Source organism: Neopsephotus bourkii, unplaced genomic scaffold, assembly GCF_033783945.1.
Source record: "Neopsephotus bourkii isolate Nb327-2 ecotype Australia unplaced genomic scaffold, CSIRO-AGI_Nbou_v1 NB_1767, whole genome shotgun sequence".
In the NCBI taxonomy this organism is placed as follows: Eukaryota; Metazoa; Chordata; class Aves; order Psittaciformes; family Psittacidae; genus Neopsephotus; species Neopsephotus bourkii.
This window is the reverse complement of record NW_026902241.1, coordinates 627,925-642,844: the sequence shown is the minus strand read 5'-3', so window position 1 is coordinate 642,844 and position 14,920 is coordinate 627,925. Positions and strand designations below refer to the sequence as shown.

Here is a 14,920-nt window from a genome sequence, read left to right as displayed (position 1 = left end):
ACCTCTGTGCCTGGCAAAATCTTGGAGCAGATTCTCCTGGAAGGCATGCTAAGGCACATGAAAAACAACAAGGTGCTTGGTGACAGCCAGCATGGCTTCACTAAGGGGGAATCCTGCCTGACCAATTTGGTGGCCTTCTATGATGGGGCTACAGAACTGATGGACAGTGGTAAAGCAGTTGATGTCATCTACCTGGATTTCTGTAAAGCGTTCGACACTGTCCCACGCGACATCCTTGTCTCTAAATTGGAGAGACATTATTTTGATGGATGGACCACTCGGTGGATAAAGAACTGGCTGGATGGCCACATACAAAGAGTTGTGGTCAATGGCTCAATGTCCGGCTGGAGACCAGTAACCAGTTGTGTCCCTCAGGGATCGGTGTTGGGACCGGTCTTGTTTAACATCTTCATCGCTGTCATGGACAGTGGGGTTGAGTGCGCCCTCAGCAAGTTTGCCGATGACACCAAGCTGTGTGGTTCGGTTGATACGCTGGAGGGAAGAAATGCCATCCAGAGGGACCTTGACACGCTTGTGAGGTGGGCTGATGCCAGCCTCCTGAAGTTTAACCATGCCAAGTGCAAGGTCCTACAGCTGGGTCGGAGCAATCCCAGGCACAGCTACAGGGTGGGCAGAGAAGAGATTCAGAGCAGCCCTGCGGAGAAGGACTTGGGGGTGCTGGTTGATGAGAAAATGAACATGAGCCGGCTTCAGTGTGCACTTGCAGCCCAGAAAACCAACTGTATCCTGGGCTGCATCAAAGGAGTGTGACCAGCAGGTCGAAGGAGGTGATCCTGCCCCTTTATTCTGCTCTTGTGAGACCTCACTTGGAGTATTGTGTGCAGTTCTGGTGTCCTCAACATAAAAAGGACATGGATCTGTTGGAACAGGTCCAGAGGAGGGCCATGAGGATGATCAGGGGACTGGAGCACCTCCCATATGAAGATCGGCTGAGAAAGTTGGGACTGTTCAGCCTGGAGAAGAGAAGGCTGTGTGGAGACCTCATAACAGCCTTCCAGTATCAGAAGGGGGCATATAGGGATGCTGGGGATGGACTCATTAGGGACTGTAGTGATAGGACAAGGGGTAATGGGTTAAAGCTTGAACTGGGGAAGTTTAGATTAGATACAAGGAGGAAATTCTTTACTGTGAGGGTGGTGAGGCACTGGAATAGGTTGTCCAAGGAGGTTGTGAACGCTCCATCCCTGGCAGTGTTCAAGGCCAGGTTGGACGAGGCCTTGGGTGATATGGTTTAGAGCGAGGTGTCCCTGCCCATGGCAGGGGGTTGGAACTTGATGATCTTGCGGTCCTTTCCAACCCTAACTATTCTATGATTCTATGATTCTTGACAGAATTAAATAAAAAAATACAGAGCTGAAATTCTGTACTTTATATCATCAACAGTATTTTTTGCCTTTTCCTCCACTTCAAATGTGTAATTTATATAGCTTATTAAATCTTTGAGCAAGCCCGTATGTTTTTCCCCAAAAGTTTGGAAACAGGACTTTGTTTACTTAGGATGATGTTGGGGACGGAGAGTATTAGTGATACTGTTAAGTCTAACTTTTATGTACACAGAATATTACATTTTATGTAGGTTCTTAACTCTTAATATCATTATTTGATGTGCAATCATTACATCAATTTATTAGATAAAGTATGAAATTGTGAATATAATTGGCCTTATATGCTATCTTGGTCTGTTCTTGGATATGATATTTAGATGCACCTTTATTTAATAAATCTGATGCATTTGAAACCTGTTCTTTGTGAAGCACGTGCATGAGGAAATAACAGTTTTTCCATTGCCCAAAGAATTCATACTAAGTCCCTGTGAGGACAATTTTCCATCTATTTTATGATGATATTTATTGATTACAGTGTAGAGAGTGGTATGGAAGAAATGCTTGTTTTAGGATATGATACTAAAAACTGAGTCTTTTAGGATATTTTTTTGTTTGTCTGTTTTGTTTTGGGGTTTTTTGTTGTTAAGTAATGTAAGAACAGCAAAGATATCTATTTTGGAGGTGATAAGAAGTAGAAGACTGAACTTGTTTGAAACAGTGCACAGGTGACTATGATAAAATGAGGAAGAATTGGTGTAAATTTTATGAAAGAAAATAATGTGTCGTGTATATATGAGGTTCTTTGCGAAAATTGGGAGGCACATGGACAGGGAAGGACCAGGTGGTGTTACTTGGATTTCTGAAAATTGAGAAGTTCCAGCCCCAGAAGTTTGGAAAGAAGTTCAGTTTCTATGGAAAGTGCATCCTTACATTGATGAATGACTGCTAAAAGAAGAGATGGCAGAAAAGTTCATGTGTAAAAATAAATAATCTTTTTTTCTTGTTGGATTCTTATATGGGTTTCTGCTGGGGATCTGCACATTTCAGTGTATTTGTAAATGCTGTGGAAAAGGGATAGAATGATGAGGCAGAGAAATTTATTGAGAATACTAAGTTATGCAGAATGTTGGTACTAAACAGCTAGCCATGAGGGACTGCAAAAGAACATTGCTGTACTGACTGTTAGATGGCATCCTATAATTTTGTCATGTTAAAATGTGGTAATGCAGGCTGAGGAATATGAAAAAAGCAACCCTTGCTTTATGTACACAGTGATGGGCACTGAAATTCTGTAATTTGGTAATTAATAAGATCTTGCAACTGAAATGAAAATGTCTGTTCAAAGTTCATCAGTAGTGAAAACCGGAATCCTGAAAATTACTAGGAAAGAAACTGAAATTGATTATGCTACCAGTACCTCTCTGTCTTATGCTACATGCAGTCTAGTTTTCACGTCATGGGACCATTTTGGTGGAACTGCATGGACAGAGAAGGGCAGAAAGAACAGGCGAAGGAATGGAACAGGTCTGTATGAGAAATTACTAAATACTAATACATATATCAGAGTAGAGCAGAGTTGTTTGAAAGATGATGGGGTGTAGGGGTCTATAGTACTGTAAATACAGAAGACATAGATCACTGTCTTCTCTAGTGGAGAAGCTAGGTAAATCTAGTGCCACCGGTGAGATGATGTCACCATTTTTTTTTTTCAAATATTTAAAAAAAAATAAGTGTTTCTTTACACAGGTTTGGATTAAACTTTGCTCCTTTGCCAAAAGATGTTGGGCATGCTAAAGACTCACATTTATTGAAAAGTAAATTTGAATTCCCAAAGTGGAGGGAATTCAAAGATTTTATGAAAAAGATCGGTTAGTGCTGCTCAGGAATCACTGAGCTGTAGGTTGCTGGTAGCTAAAATAATATGGAGAGAAAGTATCACTAAAAGGGCAACTGTATATTACCTCCCATAAACATTCTGTATTGAATGATATTTCTGTTTGTTTTCCGTGAACTAGTGGTATACATTAGTAAATAACATTTTCTACCATGTCGTAGCACAAAAAAAAAGGAGGAGAAGTGGGGAGAGAAAGAAGGGCAAAAGAACAGGAAAAAAAGGAGGTAAAAAAAATTATTACGGGAAGGTAGAAAGGTGTTAAGAATAAAAACAGTTTTCAAGAAGGGAACCAGAGAGGGACAGAGAGAAACAGTTCTTATACCAACCATCACTTCTTGGTGGGGTCTGGGTAGAAGTAGTTGCCCTTTGGTAATTCTCAGTCCAGAGACACAATTAGACAAGGCATTGAAACAGTTCCCACGTCTGTGTTGTCAAGCTTCCTGCTTTTCCTGACGCTTGAAATGGCCAAGCTGACTAGGCCTGGGTGAAGATTACAAGATCATCCCAAGACTTTTTGAGACTTTGGATGTGGAGGGTAAATTAAAAAAGGAGTTTATATGCAGTTTCAGGACATTCTGAGGAACTGGAAAAGGAATGTGGCGTATTTGGTAGCTGTATGGTGAGAGGGTCTTCGTTTTACCAGGGAGTGGGTGTGAGTCAGAATCACATGAGCTTCTCTATCTCAAGTCCTCCACTGAGAATTTTCCAACTCGCATCCCCGTTAAGCAGTAGACTTAGTTAACGTAAGCTACCACACTGGGTATGGCAGTAAGTCATGCTACTTAATGTTTTAGTGTGACACAAGGCTGAGTTGGAGGAGCGAAGCACAGCTGGATAGGGATGTCTTTTTGAGGTGTGATTCTAAGGTGAATTGGTTTAGCTGTTACACATCCTACTAAAGAGACATGAGGAGAAATCATTGATCGTTCTGGAGGTGTAATGCAGGTTTGACCCACTGTGTCTCTCTGTTGCATTTCTGTACAGTTGAGTTAGGATAAGAACTTGTAACAAAATTTATTTTTGCTATTCAGACAGTAACAAAACAGGTTTAGGGAGTCTTAACAAAATCAGAATAAAAATCCACCCTTAAAACTACCTATTACTTTGATCACCTTGAAGACTTTCAGTGCTATCTGTCTCATAAGGTGTTCTATGTTTACATGGCCATTCGGCTGGTATCTGATTCACACTTTGCAAGATCATTACCTTGGGAATTGCTTTCATTGAGACAGATTAGGATTTGATGATAAGAGTATCCTTGTGGATTCATTTTGTCCCTGAAGTGCCATTCAGATTCAAGCCTTCCCTTAAAGATTTCCTGTGATTTATACTGAGTGTTAAATCATACATGAATACTTCTGTCAATGGTTTACTGATTGTCCCCCGCCTGATTATCAAAATGGTGATGTGTGTAGGGCATGGCTGGGTAGAGTCATCATCCCCTAAAGCAGTAAACCAGCTGCCCCATTTGATCTCGTGTTTTCTTTAGCTGTAGAAGGGTTGGGAAGATTAATGTTTACTTGTGTTTTGTAGTTTCCAGTATTGTTTGCAATATGTTTGGGGCTGAGCATGTTCAGACATCTATAATACTTGAGAGGGGCTGTTCAGAGTCTGGTCCACAGCTTTCTGCACTAAACTAATAGAACATGAAATTTTCACTGACATCTAAACTAAACATATACTGCTGTTAAGTGTGCTGAGTTGAAAAAAAATCACTGGCACTTTTTACAGTAACTTGAAAGTATTCTCTTCTGCTACGCTTTTTTCTCAGAGAGGAAAAGCCTGCATTTAATGTTCCTTCTAACTTGATTATTTAACATTTGGCTTTGGTTTTGTTTGGGTTTTTTGGTTTCGTCTTGTTTTGTTTTTTTCTTTTACCAGCACAGTCAGACTTCTGTGACTTGTCTCTGATTGTGTTACACTCCCCTATCCTCCTCAGTCAAATTCTGTAGAAGTTAAGTCCTTGTTCCTTCTTAACGTCTGTTATTTGGCAGTCATTAATGTTGTTTTCTTTAGCATCAGACATGCAGTTGCTTTCTGTTGCTAAGTTAATTTTGTATGGGATAAGGCTGTTTACCTCTAGAGAGGAAATGTCCCACCTTTAGTTTTCAGAATAATGTGCTATAGTTCAGAATACACAATGCAAAGTAATGCTTTGTATGTTTTTTTTTTTTTTGTAATGGATTTTATAGGGATTTATCAGGATTTAACCTTTCAATTTAGTCAAGTCAGTTGGTCTTACTGAAGTAGCATTCTCCCAAGTGTTGTGTTCGTGTTGTGACTTTGCTCAGGAGAGCCTTTTTGCCAGAATGGCTCTTGGGTGAATACACTGCTCTTTCCAGCAGTGTTCTGGAGACTCTTTCTCCCCTTAGATATTAGGATAGATAGGAAGTATTGGTTTTGTTTAGATTAGGTTTTTCTTTGTTGTTTTTGTTTCTGGTGCAAAATCAATTACTAAATGAACTGTGAGGGGGAGCAGGGAGAATTGATCCAACAGTGTGTTCGGTGTTGGTATATTTTGATATGTATGTGTATCATCAATTGGTGACAGCTGTGCAGTGTTTGGAGAGAAATATTTATTCTTTTAGCATAAGAGCATAATCATTCTTTAAAAAAGAGATTCCAAAGTGTGGTGCTCACTACAACAGTGCCTCAAATTTCAAAAGCACGTTTCTGTACTCACTGATTTTTCACATAAGAAATAGTGCAAATACTTTCAGAATATAACTCCTTCCAAATGTGAACCCAAGAAAATAACTAGAGAAAACAGGTTTTGTTGATAGTCAGGTAACTATCAGCAGTGACCAAACACCTTAAATACTGATCAGTTTTGTCTTTTGGGGCAAGTGTTTTATATAGAATCATAGAAAATGGTTTGGCTTGGAAGGGACCTTAAAGATCATTTAGTTCCACCCCACCTGCTGCAGGGAGGGACACCTTCCACTATACCAGGTTGCTCACAGTCCCATCCAACCTGGCCTTGATCATTCCCAGGAATGGGGCAGTCACAGCTTCTCTGGGCAGCCTGTGCCAGTGCCTCACCAGCTTCATAAGGAAGAATTTTTCTTAATGTCTAATTTAAATTTCCTCCCCCCACCTTGAGTTTATGTTTATTCAGAAAAGCAGGTAAATGGCTAGTGAGCAGAATTAAGCAGGTTTTCTTGACTGTTCACAGGATCAGTGGTAGCAGAGCCATAAAGCATGTTTTTTGAAGTCTGCATAATGGTTTCTGTATCTGTCCCTTTGATTTCTTCTTCCAGTTTGTATTGTAAATGTGACTAGCATGCTTCAAAACCTCTGAAACTTGTTTTGTGTTTGGTTTTTGCCACTTCAAGATTGCAGCTTTTCACTTTGGACTCTCTTAAATGAACTGCTTTTATTGTGGGGAAAAAAATGCAGCTGCCTGATGTGGTAAGGCTCAAGCTTCGAGCGAGTTCTTTTAAACTGAGTGCTGCATTTTATACTAGGATACAGGTAGCTAACTGTATTTTGTACATTTATTAAAAATTGTGGGTGTTTCCTCATGACATCTGGGCGCAGACTTGGCAAGGTGGTGATAACAGTTCAGGAGTGAGTCAGGTTGCTCCAAGACATGCCAGAGCTACCCTCCCAGGCTCAGGAAAATCATCAGGAAGTCTGAAGCCATATTCACCTGTGTGGCACTCACTCCCTGCTCATCTGCTTTGGTGCACTCCTCCAGTCCCTTCTTCCCACCTGATCTCCACTACTCAGATTGTACTGATGTCTGCCATCCCTTTAGTAATCGTATTTATAGGGTGAAGAGTCCTAGCCAACTTTGTTCTTCACTTAAAAGCTTCTCCATAATTTTTGTTATCCCTAATGATTTCATGCCAGCCTTGGAGATTAGAGGGGAGGGCAGAAATTCCAGAAGTATGGAGATATTAAACACCCTCTAGGTTAGTTTAAATAATGTCGTGGTTCTGAAAGTCCATTTGCGGCATTTACTAGTGAGGTTTTTGTGGTTTGAGTTGATGCCTTGGAAGAAATTCATGCCCATTGAGTCTTTCAGAGAAGGACAATGGATTGAGATGTGGCTTTTCTAACAGGTGGATGGAAGTATCTGTGTGCTCACTAATTGTTTTTTTTTGAGTAATTTATATACATTTTTCTGGTACAAGAACTGAACTCATCTGTTGTTTCTTAATTCTCCCCTTGAACCCTTGTCAGAAATTCATGTTGCTTTTACTGTCTCAGCTACAAGACTGTTTAATGCATCACAATGACTAGGTCTTTCATTCTTGAATTCCATACTAGCACTTCATTATTTTTCACATTGTGAGCTTGTTCTTTACCTTCTTATAAACACACTTGAGGAGGATTCTGGTATGGGAAGACTCCACAGTTTTTCCACAATGTGTAGATCTAAGAAGAAAAGTGGAGGACACTTTTTCTGTAGGGCTTTTTCTCCTGTGCATTGACTGCCCTGGAGGAACACTCTAATAAGACCTTCTGTGCCTTCTCCCTTCTGAAAAGGGCTGATTTTTATGCATTTCCCTGTTTGTTTATGAAACTTGATTGCTTTTATTATATTTCATGTAGTTTCCCTGACTTTACTATTTAGTGGTGTTGCCATTTTTTGTTAGTTTATTTCAAGGCTTCTGTTACATGAGGGCAAGCAGTTATCTTCTGCCAATGAGCATGAATGCCTTATGAAAAAGCATGATGAAGAAATAATTATAGCAAACTGTTTTGGCTAAGCATTTGTACAAAAGGCCGTACAGGAAAAAATGAACCAGAATGTAAGCACAAATATTAAAAACAAAAATATTTTTAACTCATTATTTTAGTATTTTACAATCCTGAATAAATTGCAGTTATTTTGCATTAACTAAGTTTAAAGAGTTCTTTGAAGGGCCACTGTCTTTCATCATCTATGCTAGATTAAAAAACAAAGTTTTCATTACTAGAGAGGCATCAAAATCTTGCTTCTCTAGCCAGCCTAGCAGGAGAATGGATAGGTTTGATGGATAGAGTATTGGATGGCTAAGAAGTTGGCTGGATGGCAGCGTCCAGAGAGTTGCAGTTAATGGCTCAATGTCCAAATGGAAATCAGTAACAGGTGGTGTCCCTCAGGGATCCATATTGGGACCAGTAGTATTTAATATCTTAATTAACAGCATAGACAGTGGGATTGAGAGTGCCCTCAATGAGTTTGCATATGACACCAAGCTGAGTGTTCAATTGATATGCTTGAGGGATGCCATCCAGATGAGCTGCGACAGGCTTGAGGAGAGGGCCCCCATGAACTTTATGAAGTTCAGCAAGGCAAAGTGCAGGGTCCTTCACCCAAGTCAGTGCAGTCACCAGTGTCTGTAAAGAGTGGGTGATGAATGGATTTAGAAGAGCCCTGTGGAGATCAGTTTGGGATGTTGCTAGATTAAAAAACAGAGATGACTCAGCAATGTGAGCTTGCAGCTCAGAAAGCCAACTGTGTCCTGGGCTGCATAAAAAGAGATGTGCCCAGCAGGTTGAGGGAGGCTATTCTTCCTTTCTACTGTCTCCTGCAAGACCCCGCCTGGAGTACTGCATCGAGTTCTGGCATCCTCAACATAAGAAAGACATGGACTTGTTAGAGTTGATCCAGAGGAGAGCCATGACAATGATTGGAGGACTGGGGTACCTCTCCTATGACGAGAGGTGGAGAGAGTTGGGATTGTTCAGCCTGGAGAACAGGAAGATTCAGGGAGACCTTACTGAGGCATACCAGTGCTTAAAGGGTGCTTAGAAGAATGCAGATGTAGAGATTTTCTACCAAGGCTTTATAGGACAAGGGGTAATGGTTTTAAACTAAAAGGAGGTAGATTTAGATTAGGTACAAGAAGTTCTTTACTGTGAGGGTGGTGAGGCAGTGGCACAGGTTGGCCAGGGAAGCTGTAGCTGCCCTGTCCCTGAAGTGTTCAAGGCCAGGTTGGGTGGGGTGGTGAGCAACCTGGTATAGTGGAAGGTGTCCCTTCCTGTGGCAGGTGGCATGGAACTAGATGGTCTTTAATGGTCCCTTCCAGACTAAACTATTCTAACTGTGGTTGGATAACTGCTTATAAATGTATAAAGTTGCTGAAGATAAAGCTAGGAATGTGTGCTGTCAGTAGGTATTGAGAAAGTTGTTTGTGCATATTAGAGTATCTACATTCAGAAAAGTGGGGGGGTTTCTTGTCCCTCTTTAATTTGGATCAAACTATGCTGGGGATGCCTGTATTTTATGTAATTAAATTCTGTTTAATACCAAAAGGTTGAGTTAAGATATTTTAAGAAATGCCACATTATTTAATTTGTGAGAGAAACTAGAATTTTTTTTTATTTTTCCCCCCAAAGCAAGTGTTGCATTAGATGTACTGAAATTACAAGTAGGTATTTTGCACCATGTCCTCACTTTGCCCTTGTACAAATGCTGTTTCTTTGGACTTCTCCCATGCACTGACAAACCTAAATCACCAGTTTTCCAAGTGAATGTGTTTCTCAAAACAAAAGGTATTTTTGGGAAATGAAAAGCTTCTACAAACAGAAATGCCCCCCACTCCCCCCCCCCCCCCCCCCCCATTTTGAGTCTTCCAAAGGTGTTAAATTTAGGATTTGTGTTTTCCTTTATATGGCTGTTAAAACCTGAAACATTGTATGCATTGTTCAAAAAGCCTACCTCTACAGAAGTATGTTCTTTATTTTGCTGTTTCTTTTGGTTCATTTTTTTCTTTTTCTATCTTGCATTATCTGTCCTTAATGCTCAACTTGCCTCTCTGTTACCTGGAGTAAAATAATGGGATGCTGACAACAACCCATGTTATCCTGTTGGGTTTTTGCATAATCTGGATGTGTGGTCCTAAAATACCTGACTGCACACAACTGATGCTTCAGAATCACTCATGTCCAACTCTTCCGTGTTTCTCAGCACTGTGTTGTAGCTACTTTGATGCTTTGAACTGCCCTGTCCCCTTTTTGTCCTGATCACTTCAAAGCTGATGGACTGGTCAGGTGTGGTCCCAGTTTATCTTTGTGAGTCAGCGGTTCTGCCTTCTTGTAGCTGTGTATGTCACAGGTGAAGGAGCTACTGTGCCTGTCTCTTCTGGGACTGTTTTTGGATTGGCAAAGTGGCTTTTTGAATCTAGACTAATTTCATATTTGCTCTGTGAGTTGCTTTTACTAATGTTTTGGGTTTTGAGAATGCTGACCAGGAATGCACAGACTGGCTCTGCTAAGGCACTGTCTGAATGTAACCAAAACGTTTCTGGCACTGCAGTGGCCCCAGAAGTAGATGGGCTGTAGTTGCACATCATTCAGCAAAGCCAATAGCCAGGATGAGTGACCTGTGATTTTGTAAATCACCTGTGCGTAACTGGAAGTTGAGCACTGAGCTATGAGTATAAAACAGAGAAAAACTTGATAGGAGACTCTTGATTTTCTGTCTCTTTTCTCCCTTTCCCCTGTGGTGTTGAAGAGTACTTAAACATTTGAATTCAGAGGCATATTGCTTTTTTTTGTTGTGTAAGAAGTAATGTAGAATATTTTACAACAGCAGTTAGCATTAGTGAGAAGTAGTAACAGTTGTTTTAAAAGTGGATGTCTAGCTGTGAACTTGTTATAATTTCAGTTTTAATGGAAATCCTTTCAAGCTGAGAAGGCAGATACTTAGGCTTGGACAAACCTCTTTTTTTTAATTTTTTCTTTTGATAGCTCTATGAAGTTTTAGTTAAAACTATTTTTAACAGGAAAAGGTAGAAGAAAAAAAAGCATCTCATGTTTGTAGGGAGAATTCTTTGTATCTTGGAAACTCAAATATGACTGAAGGGTATCTACTTGTTAGCTTCAGGGTGGTACATTATTACAAGCATGGGCAGCATGACCTGTGTTTAAGATTGTTTTATCCTTTCTACTGTCTAATCCTGTTTACTGTTACATTTTACTTTGTCAAATGTAAACAAATATGAATTATGTTTTCTGAGGTTGAATAATCTCAATAAAGTTATTGTTAATATCTGTGTGTGGATATTAATCTACTTCAATATATTGCATTGCTGAGGGTGTGTAGTAGAAGAGCAGACTGCTCCTTTGGCTTTATTTCTGCTTCAGTGACCATTCTGTGGAAAGCTTTTAATTCTCCCTGTCTTTAGCAAGGAAATAAAAAATGGTCTATGGATGTTCATTCCCATTGTCAGGATTCTCATTTTTGAGCAAACATGCTTCTAAATATGTGTTGTAAACCAAAATAAAATGTAAATTAAATCAGGAATATCCTTAAAACGGTTTGTCATTTTTTGTCTAGTCGTCTTTTATGTATGGAAGCAACAAATGCTAGACAGTCCCTTGTCAACACCTAGGATTGAAGGAGAAAAGAACAGTGTATTGTTCAAAGCTGTATATTGTGAATAATCAGAAGTTTTCACACTAAGTAAATAGCCTTGGATGATGGAGTCTTGACTCAGTGTGAAGGGAGGAGTTGTTTACAGTTACCACCTATCAGTCATAGCTATGAAATTAGTTCATACACAGTTCTCACCAGGTAGCAAATTTGTGATGAGTATCTGTCATCTTGGATTGCTTCTGCTAGGAGATGTATGTACTAGCAAAAAGAATAGAGTTATTACTGCATCCAGGGATAAAATTGTTGCTAAACTCTGCTACCTCTGTACTGTGGCTGATCTGGTTGTTAGGTGTTAATGAAGTTACAAAGCTGTGTTTAAAACGGAGAACCCAGCTGGGTTTTTGCTCAAACATTTCTAATACTCTTAAGTTAATACAGTGGATGAATTAAGTCTGTACTTTTTCAAGTTCTGTGGTTTTAAGTGGCAAAATTGCTACATGCTCATTCTCACTGGGGTACATGTTTTTGTTTAATGGAAAACAAAAGGATTTGATTCAGCAGGCATACAGTGATGAATTTAGTAAATATTTGGTTAAGCTTCTGTGATGCTTCCATAAAAGTAGTCAAGTATATTAGTTGCCCTAGAAACAGAAAATGAGAGCTACTGTATTTGCATATTACATGTTTCCTTTGTAACTTTACCTGCAGGTGTCTGCTGTGTTTAGTGCTAATAAAACTAGGTATGTAGTGACCACTGCAAAGAAAAACTTCTTACCTTTTAAGAATGTTGGATCTTAATTTTTATTGGGCTTTTTTTATTTTTTCTTAATTAGGGATGCCTTTTCTGGTGTAATATCTGCTTAAAATCCTATGAAAATTTAAAGTGATGTTTTCTTCTGGAAAAATGGTGTATTTTTATAGCTTGCAACTGCAGAATGTATTTCTGATAACTGGGTTTTGTTTAATTTTTTTTTTCAGTTGTACTCACTAAATGATTATAAGCCACCCATTTCTAAAGCTAAAATGACACAGATCACCAAGGCAGCAATCAAGGCTATAAAGGTAAGAAATTGTCTAACTTCTTCTGGCTTCCTTCCAATTTCTCATCTGTGTTTAAATAACTGAACAGCTTAAAGAACTTGCTTCAGAACTTTCCACCTCCCTTGTTGTGTATATAACTTCCAAGTTATGATCAAATGTGATAGTGATGGGATTTTCAGGAGTGCAACATAAGGCTTAATGTGTTGTGTCACTTTCATTTGCTGGTTGTCATATGTGAGAAAGAATTATGCCAGCTTGATTCTTCAGTCAGATCAGAAAGACAGTTGTTTGTTTTTTTTTCCCTCAGTTTAAAAAGGAAACACGTTGCCTGAGAACAGATGAATAAATATAGAACTACAATCTGCCCCTTTCTGTCCAGCCCCAAAATCTAAGATGTGTGCCTTTAGATCAATGCAGTTGTTTTAAGTTTTATTTCATCTTTGTAAATTCGTGACGTACGTTTTCAAGGGTGTTGTTCATAGATTTTATTTTTTATGTTGCCTGAATAGAAATCATTCTTAAGACTTTTTCTTGCCACAAAGTAAAACTAATTGCCAAACAACAGCAGAGCAGCAGAGACAGCACTAAAAAACGATGAAGAAGTGTGCCATTAGTGTTAAGCACTTAAAGGCAAAGCTAGAGAGGTAAAAAAGAGGATAGGATAAAAGCAAAAAAGTCATGAGGTTACACTCTTCCTTTCTCTTCTCTGCTGAGAATGCAGATGTGTTTTTAGATAATTAAAATTGGTGTTTTGTGTAGTTTGGGGAGAGAGCAGTATGTCCTGGATTCAGCTGTGACAGTTATTTTTCTCCTCCTTAGTAGTTGGTGCAGTGCTGTGTTTCAGCTTTAGTCTTGAGAATAGTGCTGTAACACACCAATATTTTTAATTGCTGCTAAGTAACGCTTACCCCGACAACTTTTCAGTTTCATGCTCTGCCAGTGAGGAGGGGCACAAGAACCCGGGGGGGGAACAGATACAGGATACTTAACCCAAACTAGCCAAACGGGTATTCCATACCACAGCACATCATGCCCAGTATATAAACCGGGGGAGTTACCCGAAAGGCCCAGATCGCTCCTTGGGTCAGGCTGGGTATCGATCAGCAGGTGGTGAGCAATTGTATTGTACATCACTTGCGTTTATTGTTTTTTTCTTTTCCCTTTTTAGTTTTATATTCTCACCTCTTGTGGTTAATCCCAGCTGCTAACTCAGAACCATGTAGCTGCTTGCTCACTCCACCCCCCTTCTTCTGCCTATTCCCAGAGGGATGGGGAGGACAATCAGAAGAATGTAAGAGATAAGAACAGTCCAGTAGCTAAGGTATAACACAAAACCACTACTGCTACCACCAATAAGAACAATGATAAGGGAAGAGAATACAACTGCTCACCACCCGCTGACTGATACCCAGTCTGACCTGAGAGTGATCTAGCCTTTCGGGTAACTCCCCCCCCGGTTTATATACTGGGCATGACGTACTGTGGCATGGAATACCCCTTTGGTTAGTTTGGGTCAGGTGTCCTGTCTTTGCTTCCTTCTGGCTTCCCCTCCTCCCTGACAGATCATGAGACTCAGAAAGTTCCTGGTCAGAGTAAACATTACTGGGCAACAACTAAAAACACCAGTGTTACCAGAGTTGTTCCCAGGGTGAAAGTCAAAAACTCAGCACTCCATCAGCTACTAGGAAGGAGAAAAATGACTGCTACTGTTGAACTCAGGACATCTCCCCTTGTTATTTCCCTTAATAGTAGTAATAGTGGTTTTGTATTATACCTTACTTATTGGACTGTTCTTATCTCAACCTATGGGATTTATATTCTTTTGATTCTCCTCCCTGTCCCTCTGAGAGCAGGGAGGAGAGAAAAAGGGGGAGAGTGAGTGAACAGCTGCATGGTTCTGAGTTACTGTCTGGGCTTAAACTACGACAGTATGATGACAGAAGAGTGAAATTCATTGGCATTCTTAAATAAGAGGAGCCTACATAAATTAAAATTTGCGTATTGCAGTGTAATGAAAATGTGAAAACTTGCACTGAACCTAAAGAAGTACTAAATGATGTAAATGGTTCTATAAATTAAACAACTCCATGGTACTAAAATGTTTTATCATCTACTTAACTTGGAAATCCTGCTTCCTCTCTTATAATTTTGGTTACAATATTTGTGTAAGGTAGTTTTTTGGGTGATACAGAGCCATTGTGATATGTGAGATTAAAATAAACACCAACAAAACAAAATATACCCCCCCCCAAACCCAAACAAAAAAAAATAAAAAAAAACCCCACACCTAAACATTTGCAAAACCTGACTAACCACCGCCACCAA

At 39.7% G+C, this 14,920-nt stretch overlaps 1 protein-coding gene across 6 annotated transcripts in view; it reads left to right on the top strand.

Moving 5' to 3' along the window:
- Nucleotides 1-14,920, top strand: part of SCAF8 (SR-related CTD associated factor 8) — a 95,561-nt gene that overhangs the window by 13,842 nt on the left and 66,799 nt on the right. For all 6 annotated transcript variants that reach the window (XR_009729282.1, XM_061378586.1, XM_061378588.1 and 3 more), the window contains exon 2: nucleotides 12,533-12,616. Coding sequence is in view for 5 of the 6 variants with exons in the window: in XM_061378586.1 (XP_061234570.1) it covers nucleotides 12,533-12,616 (84 nt within the window). In the remaining variant the exon portion in view is untranslated. The remainder of the gene's footprint in view (nucleotides 1-12,532; nucleotides 12,617-14,920) is intronic.